Here is a 10747-nt window from a genome sequence, read left to right on the forward strand (position 1 = left end):
TACTAAGATAGAACTCAGTCAGGCCTGCTGGCCACAGGGCCTTGGCGTAAGCAGAAAGCCCCCACCTGCCACAGTCAGTGTGACTCACCTGGCACTGGCACACCTGGGGCTAGGGGCGGGGGCAGCCACGGGGCAGCACTGATGGTTCTTTCCTCTCGCTGCTGGGAAGCTGCAGAGGTGAAATTTGGTTTTCCCAAACCTCATGCCTGCAGTGCACGGGGAGTGAAGGAGGTCTCCCAGCTCACAGGAGGACAGGAATTACTCGGCGTGATTTGAGGCAGTAGTACACTTGCTCGCCCTGCCAACGAGCATCGGGAGCTCCATGTGAACAGCGGGGCTGCAGAGAACCTGCCCTCACCTTGTTGACAATCTACTAGGAGAAACAAACCCACAACGCACAGTGTAACGCGAAGGGAGTCACGGGCTCCTCCAGGCACAGGCAGGCAGTGAAGTGGCAGGCAGGACCTCTGGTCATGTCCACCTGCCACCCTGCCTGTGGCTGGAGCAGATCTTCCAGCCTGAGCAGCATTTTCACCAAACGCAGCTCTGCCACCTGGCCCCAGCACTGTCACACTGAGTCAGTGTCTCAGTTGCTTTTCTCTCATTGGTGGGACAAAATACTCAACACCTGAAGTTAATGAAGGAAAGGCTTATTTAGTGGAGGTTTCAGTCCATACTTAGCTGGCTCCAAGGCAGAGAGGCACATGGCAGAGAGCAGCTGTTCATGGTGGCAGAAAACAGCAAAGAGCAAAGGGACAGGCAGCGGCTAAGGGGGCTATCAGGCCTCTCCCCTCCCTTGTATTGTATTCGGATTACCCACCGTAGGGCGGGGGTCGCACTCACACCCATAATTCCCACATTGGATCCTGAATTAATCACAAGCTCTAGAAGCCGCCCCAATGACTGCAGGAGGCTTCAGGAGACAGCTACACAAACTAACAGCCAGGGTATAGGGCCCCCCATGGCTTGGATCTCAACTGGGAGTTGGGAGCTTGCCAGTATTGTCTTGCATCCTGGGACACAGGGAAGGGGAAGCTAGAAGGCCACGTCCCCCAATTCTGGTCCACTTTCCAGATCCAGACAAATGTCTAGTAAGTAAAGTATTGGACCAAGCCTCCTCCTGGCCACCTCTCTCTACCTGCTGCCCTAGAGTTCCTGGAGTCCCCTCCTCTGAGGCTCAAGGCAGTCACATACCCACCTCTGTCACTCAGACAGGACCTGATGAATTGTGCCTTCCCAAGTGTTCGGGTTCAGTCGTGGACTGTGACTGGTCCCATGTGTACCAACCAAGAACTGCGAGGGCCTTGGCAGGGCATCTAGACACCTGTGAGTGGCCCAGAACACACAGGAGGAAGAGAGTAGGCAGGAAAGCCTCCAAAGGAGGTGCAGTCAGGCCAGGCCAGTCAAAAGATCCAAGGCAGCTGGGTGAGAGTTGGTGGAAGCCAGTGGGGAAGGAGAGGCCAAAGGCAAACCCAGAGCAGGAACAGCAGGACCCTCTTCAACCCCTCATTCCATCTGTCATCTTTCCAGGGAGAAGCAGGTATTGATGGCCACGCTGGCCCCCCAGGACGGCAAGGAGACAAGGTAAGAGCCCCCTCCACACATCCATGAGCTGCAGGTGAGGGTCTGCTGAGAGAAACCAGCTGTCTCTAGACCAGATGCTAGGGCTGGACGCCAGCACCCAAAGCAAATGGACCGTGACCTTTGTTTCCTTCTCCCAGTTGGCTTAAGGCTCAGCACCATCCATGGGAATAGCACTTGTATGGAAGGCAGCCCAGAGTGGGACACTTAGGTTGGCAAGTGACACCAAGCCCCAGCTTCCAGCAGTTCCCAGAGCCACAGGTCTAGTGAGGACTCACCCAGCTCTCCAGCTACTTCCTGTGAAAGGCTTGCGTCCCTCCAGCATGGGTGAGCGTAGGTAGTGGGCAGCTCCTGGGAGTCCAATGGCTCCTCAACATCCAACTGGCTGCCTGGAGAGCGAGTCATAGCACTTGAAGTAGACCAAAGGCTCGCCTTCCTGTAGCTTCACTTTCTATCTTGATTTTTTCCCTTAATATTAATTAACATTATCTTAGGAAAATGAGGCCCGTGGTTTCTTTTTCACAGTTGACATCTACTCCCCATCGCTCTGCCCTGCTCCTTCCAGATCAAACAACCCCCAGCCCCAGTCCACATGGGAGTCGATGTCCCTACCCCTGTCTCCTAACTTCTTCGAGCCCCACAATTCATCCAGCAGTTTGGTTCTTTCCAAGCGGAGTGACCCCCTAAAAGACCAGATGGGCTCTTGGAGTGCCACCATTTGGTACCCAGGCAATGGGCAAAAAGTACCTGAGCCTTGGCCACTGTGCAGAATGGAAAACAAAAGAAACAGGGCAGGGCTACTGTTCCTAAGGAAGTCGCTGATCAATGGGACCTGGGAGAGGCAGCCAGGGGGACAGGGGGAGCTGCAAATAACTAAGATGGACAGGAAGGACATCATCAAGTGCTGAGTGGGAGGATGAGAGGGGTGGGCAGAGCTTCAGGGACATTCCTGAAAGGGCAAAACCTGCCCTTTAGCATTCAGAGGTGCCTACATCCTGGTGGCCTATGGTAAGATGAACCTGCTGCCCCGTCCAGGGACGGCACACGTAGCCCACATCAGATTCCCCAGCACCCAGCTTTCTCAACACTTTCCATTCCTTTTGTCATGCAACAGGGGCAGCCTGGAGCAGCTGGAGAACAGGGACCAGCTGGCCCCAAGGTAAAGGCATCTCCCCTGCATCTGGAGTCACAGTGCAAAACAGCTGGACCCTGGGGTCTTGAGGGTGGGGAGGGAAGAACGTGCTGGCCCCAAGTGGGAGGTCTGCCTGGCACCATTGTTGAATGTGGGCTTCTCTAGGCCTGCCTGTAGAAACAGGGGCTGCCCTTCTGTTCCGCATCCCTGCACACCCTCTGTGAGTGGACTGCCTCATCAGTCCCCTGTGGCCACTCCAGATCGCCCTGAGTGCAGGCACGTGCTGCCATGTGGTTCCTCCGGGTCAGTCCCTGGTTGAGATCTCATCTGTCTTCTAGGGCTCCAAGGGAGAACCCGGGAAAGGAGAAATGGTGGATTACAATGGAAACATCAATGAAGCTCTCCAGGTGAGTGGCCTCCAGCCCAGAGGAGGAGATCTGAAGGTTCTAGAAGACCTTGGTCCTGACCATCCATAGGCCATTGGGCACAGCTTCCAGGAAGAGCTTCCCCCCTGCCTTCTCTCCCTAATGCTCTGCAGCATCCAAGCAAATGTTCCCTGTTATTTGGCATCGTGTGGACTGCATGTGCAGGCTCAGCTGGCCCTGGGTAATTCGGGGCCCTGAAGGCAGCATCCTGACACCCTGTAAGAAGTTGTCCATCCAGAGCTGTGTTCCTGCTCTGCAGGACACATGACTCTTCACACCTGGGGGAATCAGCCTTCTTGGAGTCTATCTCTCTTTAGTGTCAGATTTACCCAATTTCATGTTCATGTGAGCCCTACTTTTCAAAGCACAATGTCCTGACCTTAGCCCCTGTGATGCTCAGGTTTGATGACTGAGTGCTGGAGGGCATTTAGCAACATCTATGACTAGCTCTCAGGAATGTTCCACCCACGGTTAGTCACCAGAAGTCAGACATGACCAAGGGTCCCATAGGAGACAAAGTCACCCCAGATTGAGAGCTCTTCCTCCACAGGAATACATTTGTGTGGGGGGGTTCATTTATGAGGTGCCAACAATCACCCTGCTAACCTGCTTTTGCGAGTGGCACTGTGCTTTGCTCTGCGGTGTCTTTTGAAGGCAGGTATGGGAAGTCTTGGTTCTGGGAGAAGAGAAAAGAAAAGAATGAGGGGCCCAGCAGGGGATTAGGGGGAGAAGAGCTTGCCTCCTTTGCTAAAGGGAGAAGAGAGCCTGCTGTCCACCGTAGTGCTTGTCTGTCACCGCCAGGAGCAGCACTGGACCTACAACCCAATGGGACCTGCCCAGTGGCTACAAACCTCTGGGCAAGGCATGGGTGGCATAGGGCTGGGAGGCACGGGGCCCACAGAGAGGGCTTCCCTCCAGCCGCACTCATCACGGGACTGTGGCTGGGCACAAGGGACCTTGCAGAGGGCGGGACCTTGCAGAGGGCTCGACCTGCTCTTCCACTAATTGCATGGTGTTATTTTCAGGAAATCCGGACCCTGGCCTTGATGGTGAGTCTTCCTCCGCTCTGGCCTCCCTGGGTGGGCACGGGGAGGGCAGCACGTGAGTTTTCATCTCCAGAAAGCACACATCAGGCTTCTTAGCAGAGCTGGGCCAAGGTGAGCTGGCCTGGGACAGGACGGGGGCTGGGCCTGGAGCCCCCAGCCCTCCCGGGTGACAGTGTAACTGTGTCACTGGGGCTCTGCTCACAGCTGTGTGGAGGAAGCAGCAGCATCCAGGAGGATGTTCTGACGTTTGTCTTTTCTATAAAATCAGCAGCAGCCTTCCACATGTCCCCCTTTCCCAGAAATCAGTCTCACTGTGTGTACTTGGAAAATTAGCAAATTCCATGCTGGGAGTTGCAACCATGGCCATCAACAGCTGGCTCTCAGAAAGTATCCAGAGCTGAAGCAACCACTCGTAGTTTAACTTCTAAGGAGAGAGGGAAGGCGAGACCCTGAGGTCCTCAGACAACAGGAATTTCAAGTAACCTGGTATTTGTTTTCACAGCTGTGTGCATGCACACAAACTCAGAATCAGATGCCACTTATATCCTATCCCAAACCTTGATTGATACCAACTGGATAATTCTGAAATCAATGGGCTACAGTTGAGGGACATTAAAATATATCATTTGAAATAACTATCGGACATAAAAATTTTCCTGGAAACTTTCTTTCTTTTAAAACCAGCCTTGGGTACAGCTCGCAGTAAAATGTCCCCAACGTAAGTATAGACTTTGACGTGTTCCCGAATGCAGACGCCATGTATCTTCAGGCAGCTCTTTCATAAAGCCCAGGGAATCGACCCCACACTCTCCTGACCTCAGGCCACCACAGACCTGTTTTCTGTCTCTGTGGATTTCTTGTCACACTTTTGGAAGGACAGAGAGGGAAGGCTGTGGGTCGTGGCTCCAGCCCACCCTCTTCAACCCAAACACACTCGGTGCCTCTCTGTCCCTCTTCTGAGGTTCCCCTTGTCATTTCCTTTGCAAAGTCACATGTTCCTAGTACTGAGGAAATAATTGAAAACAGCTGTCAGCCAGCCTCCCTCTCAACCAGCCTCTGCACAGAGCCCTCCAGCGACAGCCACCCTCCTGCTTGGAAAATTCTTCCATGTGTCTCCTCTCCTTTCTTTCCTAGGGGCCTCCTGGTCTTCCCGGGCAAACCGGCCCACCCGGAGCTCCAGGGAGTCCAGGCCAGAAGGTAACACTGGCCTTGGCCAGGGGCAAATAAGTGTGGGGACACAGCATCCCTGAGCACAAGACGCCAGAGCCACCCCTCGGCCTTCCCACCCTGCCACACTCTGGCCTGCAGTTCCTGCCACAAAGCATGTGGACTCTGCCATCCATCATAGCCCCCTTACTCCACCCCACCAGGGCCACACCTCTTCCCTTGCGGTCCATCTGAGTCTTCTGATTCACTTTCTGGGGTTCTAGAGCCTGGCGATGAACCCCAAGACTCACTGGAGCACCAAGATGCCCCAGAGCAGGGTGGCATGAATCCCACACACTCCAACCATAGCATTCCCTTGGTCCTTATGCCAACTCATCCTGGTGGTTTTTTTCACAGAAATGTCACCCCTCTGTCCCCCCCATTTGCCCTCTGTTCAGGAGACCCTTTGCCCTTCAAGTCCCCTCCCCTGTTCCCTACCTTCCAGACTTCTCCTCTTTCAAGCTCAACTCAAGGCCTCCCTGAGCCATCAGACAGAACTCACCCTCCCTGACCCTGCTCTCCCGGGATACTAACAAGTATTGCAAGGCCTCACAGACCTAAGGAAGGGGCTCGGGCTGGTGGGAGGAAGAGGCAGAGCCCTGGGGTGCTCAGGGCTCACAGATACTGCTTGCTCAAGGTGGTGGCTGAAATGCGGACCACAGAGCCAGGATGCCAGACTCCAATCCTGGCGCCAGACTCTCGCACTGGGCCTGCACAGTGGGGCTCTGGGCCCTGGGCTGTGAAGCTGAGATGGTGCAAGTGCCTAGTGCTCAGGACTGTGGGCAGGAGTAAAATCTCATGCTGTGTGGGGAAGTGCAGAGGAGGTTTCATGTAGCCAGGAAGTGCTGAGTAGAGTAGGTGACAGTATCACTGCCTCTGCTCTGAGAGTCACCCTGAGTTGTTCTGGCTACAGGGGGAGATTGGACTACCGGGCCCTCCAGGACACGATGGGGAAAAGGTAAGAAGAGCCATCTCCAGACAGGCTTGCTCTGGAGACTGAAGGGCCCAGGAACAGACTGGGTGTGAGACTTGGGGGACCAGGATAAGGGGGTGGAGAGGCTGCAGGGCCAGCCTAAAATGGGCTCTCTTTTCCTCCTCCAGTCAAAGCACCAAGAGCCCAGGGGTGTTCAGCCCCAATAGAGCCTGTGCTTGGGACATCCCTGTCATTTCTGGTCTTTCCCTTTCTCTCCTCTTTTCTCCATGAATATGCCTAAGAAGTGCTATTGATATTTTCCAAAGGGACCTCGTGGAAAACCAGGAGACATAGGACCCCCTGGTCCCCAAGGGCCCCCAGGAAAGAATGGGCCTCCAGGAATGAAAGGCGAGGTTGGCTACCCAGGGAGCCCTGGACAGAAAGGGGAGCCCGGACAAGCAGGCTCACCGGTGAGTGGCAGGACTGCTGGGCCATGTCCGTGTGCCACCTTCATGCCCGATGTTGGCTCTGCATGATGCCAGCTGCTGCCTGGGGTGGAGCCTACGGCCAGGACTTAGGACAGTGGGGAGTGTTCACATGGTTGTGGAGTTTCTTGGCTCAGGAGACCAGAGTCCTATTATGTCCTCACCTGTTATACCCTTGGGAAAGTCACTAAGTCTTGCAGAGCCTCTTTCCTCATCCCTAAAATAGGTATAATAATGCCTTCCTTGTATACCTACCTCATGGGCCACTGGGAAAAGAGATGGCCAAGGGCATGGAAGGCATGCAGAAATGCTGGCCCCAGGAGAGGGTGCATGTATGTAAAAGGAGCCTTGGCGGGGTCCAGCGGGCTGCTACCTTGGCCTGGGAGCTTTTCATGGTTTCCATCTATGAAGCAGGCACCGTCGAGCACCCTAGCCATGAGGAAAGCAGGTGTACATGCATGCCGTAGAGTCACAGGTGCTTGGCACATGACCTTGAGCTTCTCTAACCGAGGTCTTTGTTGATCTATAGGGTCTAGACGGCCCAACTGGGGAGAAAGGAGAACCAGGTGACCAGGGGAAGCCCGGAGCAACAGGATTGCCTGGCCCCATCGGGCTCCCAGGATTTACAGTAAGGCGAGAGGGCCGGCAGCAGGGGTCAGCAGGCAGCTGCAGATAAAGGTGCAGGAGCAAGGGTGCTTCTCACAGGGCCAGGCAGGCATGGCATGACACAGCTGCATACCCTGAGCTTGCTGCCTAGCCTGGGGGCCTCCAGATAAGCAGCTGCTCCATTTGAATGCAAACTGGGTTCCAGCTTCCTCTGCATGCACACAATGACCTGACCTAATCCCAGAATGCTGTGCTCTTGGAAGTGGGAAAAGCCGTAGGGGCCATCGAGCCTCACCTCTGACCTGGTGCCAGGACAGGCAGGTGACTCCCCTTCCACGGTGGGCAGCTCTGAGATGGAGGGCACACTCCCAGGCATGAGGTAGGTGCTTCCGCATCAGCCGGCTCCATGACCCCGCTGAGGCTCTGGACTTTGGAGCCATATTCATCTTCTACTGCTGCACCAAGTCTCCACAAATTTAGCTGCTTCAAACAGCACCTTTATTGGAGGTCAGGGGTCCTGGTGTGCCCAGCTGGGACCCCTGCCTGGGTCGCACAAGGCTGCAGGCAAGGTGCCAGTCAGCTGAGTCTTCATCTGGAGCTGGGAGTTCTCTTGTCAGCTCCCTGGCTGTCACAGAATCCAGATCCTTGCCATAGTAGGAAAGTCCCTTGGCTCCTAGCGGTCACTTGCAGTTCCCAGCCACCTGGCGCTCCCCATGGAAGTGGTTCAGTGTATTTCCTGGGGGCCAAGGCCAGAAGGGTAGTCTATCCAGTACCCTGACATACTAGACAGCAAGATAGAGCCATGCATATGCGACATACTTGCAACATAATCTTAATGCACATTGTATGTTTTTGCTCCTATGATATGGATGTGACAACTTGTAACACACTCACAGAAGTGACAGCCATCAGCTTTGCCACATGCCCTATCCCGTGATTTAGAAATGAGTCACAGCTCCACCCCAGGCTCTGGCACCACAGGGACTGTACAGAGCACCTGCCCCTCTCAAGGCTAGACCTGAGGTCCTTGGAGTCAGGGTCACAGCACCTGTCTGTCTACAGCCTCCATGCTGAGGGTAGAAGCCAGGCGAGTTTGCCACAGTTGTGCAGGGTGGGACTGTGCCAGGTCCCCAGGACTCACACCCTGGTGTTTTATGTCTGCAGGGAGAAAAAGGAGAAGCCGGGGAAAAGGGTAACCCGGGAGCAGAGGTAGGTCACACCTGCTCTTTTGTGTCCTAGATGGTCATTTGGCAAGGGCCTCATCAGAAATGACAGTCTCTCTGGGATGCCCAACATCTCTGCCCTAAGATCAAACCCCAGCTGCCTGATCCTGGGAAAGGCTGGAAGCTGAAGGTCTGAGCTTCCTGCACACTACCTGGCTGGTGCTGAGCCTCAAGGCTGATGCTCGGGGTTTTGCTGTCCGGGGTCTGCAGGGTTACAGAGCATGTGTGCTGTCTCTGGCCTGCCACTAGAGTCTAGACATAGAAAAATGGACAGAGCAGTGGCCCCCAGTCCCTGGGGATGAGCACTTGCTGGGACAGGCAAGCATCCCAGAAGATGCTTCATTTGGATGGGATCTTGACAGCTTTGTAGGAATTTGCCACTAAGTGTCAAACGAAGGCTTTCCAAGGAGAAGCAGAGTCTTTGACAAGTGTGGCAGTGCAGGAAACAGGAAATGACGGCAGGATGAGAGGCGCCAGGGCGGAGGTGAGGCGGTCAGAAGATGGAGAGATGCAGGTGTATTTGTAGAGTAGGTGGGGGGGAGGCCTGGCCGTCCAGAACACCCTAGAGCGGAGGGAGGGGACCCCCAACCTCCATCCCGTCCCCCGGCCCCCATCACCCCATCTGATGTAGCAACACAGACCGGACCCTGCCCTACACAGGGAATGCCGAGCCCCTTCCGGATGGTCCCGTGAGCCCCAGAGCGTTAGACACAGATGGTCCTCCCGGAAGTGAAGGGCCAATGGAAAGACTGGAGACAGCTCAGATTCCCGACAAGAGGGAAAGGACTAAATAGCTCTTGCTCATGCTGCTGCGCGTGACAATAGTCACCCGCTTACCAGTCGTCCTCGTGCCAAGCGCTGCTCTGGTCCTTGGTACGGAGGTGCTCACTGTCGGTCCCCTCAGTGACCCAAGCATCTGTACAGAAGGAAGCTTATGGGAAGCATCGCACAACAGCCGAGAAAATGTGTCTCATGTTAAATTCAGAAGCAAAAATGCCAAATTATATCGATATATCATCATAAGTAGGTATATTTTTAACATACACAGATGCATATAATATATACACATATTCAACATATTTTATGCATTAAAAATGTTGAAAAAGATAAAACAGCAGTATTTCTCAGCTAGGTAAATCAGAGATTTATTCTTTTTTTTAAATTTTATTTATTTATGTGTGTGTGTGTGTGGCCAGCTCAGCCCACCAGGGGGCGGGGCTGGCTGGCATGTGGTGCTGGGGGATTGAACAGCGGTCCCTGTGCTTTGCTAAGCTTGTTCTAAGTAGGTGCTTTAGACCACTGAGCCATCTCACTAGCCCTAGAGATTTATTCTTTTGGGGTGTTTTGTTTTTCAGTTCTCTTTTTATGAGATATTTTAATGGATCTAACTTCTTTTTTTAGTTTTAAAACTATTAAATAGGGAGCCAGCCAAAGAGCTCAGCGGATTAAAGAGCCTGCAAACAGGCACAGGGGCCAGGGGTTTGATCCCCAGGCCTGCCGTGCCAGCCCTGCCCCCAGGGCATGCTGAGATGGCAGTTGAGATTGGAAGTGGTGGTGTACACTTATAATCCCAGCTCTTGGGAGTCTGTGAACAGGTGGATGACTATGAGTCCAATCTAGTAGTGAGACCCTAAACACCCTGTAGACCCTTCACTAAAATAAAAAAATAAAAAAAAAAAAAAAGGAAAAATTGCCAGGCAATTTGTGCATACCTATAATCCCAGCACTCAGCAGACTGAGGCGGGAGGATTGCTGCAAGTTTGAGGCCAGCCTGGGAATAGCCTGAAGGATATACAGCAAGACCCTATCGAAAGAAAGAAAGAAAAGAAGGAAAGGAAAGGAAAGGAAAGGAAAGGAAAGGAAAGGAAAGGAAAGGAAGGAAAGAAGGAAGGGCGGGCCAGCAATATAGCTCAGTGGATTAAGCACCTGCATAGGCAAGTGGAGGGACCATGGTTCTATCCCCGGTACCACATGCCACACCGGCCTTGCCCCTGGGTGCGCTGAGTCGGTGACTGAGTCCAGGAGTGGTGGCACATGCCTGTAATCCCAGTGCTGGGAAGGCTAAAAACAGGAGGATCACTATGAGTCCAAGCTATGTAGTGAGACCCAATACCAAATACATTAAAAAAA

At 53.8% G+C, this 10747-nt stretch overlaps 1 protein-coding gene across 17 annotated transcripts in view; it reads left to right on the forward strand.

The window, feature by feature from the left end:
- Positions 1–10747, forward strand: part of Col13a1 (collagen type XIII alpha 1 chain) — a 145431-nt gene that overhangs the window by 113710 nt on the left and 20974 nt on the right. For 12 of the 17 annotated variants that reach the window (XM_023723419.1, XM_023723417.1, XM_023723436.1 and 9 more), the window contains 9 exons: positions 1531–1584; positions 2696–2740; positions 3052–3120; positions 4164–4187; positions 5319–5381; positions 6304–6348; positions 6630–6773; positions 7318–7416; positions 8559–8603. In XM_023723419.1, the coding sequence (XP_023579187.1) occupies positions 1531–1584; positions 2696–2740; positions 3052–3120; positions 4164–4187; positions 5319–5381; positions 6304–6348; positions 6630–6773; positions 7318–7416; positions 8559–8603 (588 nt within the window). The remainder of the gene's footprint in view (positions 1–1530; positions 1585–2695; positions 2741–3051; positions 3121–4163; positions 4188–5318; positions 5382–6303; positions 6349–6629; positions 6774–7317; positions 7417–8558; positions 8604–10747) is intronic. The other 5 variants (XM_023723468.1, XM_023723486.1, XM_023723488.1 and 2 more) reach the window with 2 other exon arrangements.

Source organism: Octodon degus, unplaced genomic scaffold, assembly GCF_000260255.1.
Source record: "Octodon degus isolate 3935 unplaced genomic scaffold, OctDeg1.0 scaffold00005, whole genome shotgun sequence".
Taxonomy (NCBI): domain Eukaryota; kingdom Metazoa; phylum Chordata; class Mammalia; order Rodentia; family Octodontidae; genus Octodon; species Octodon degus.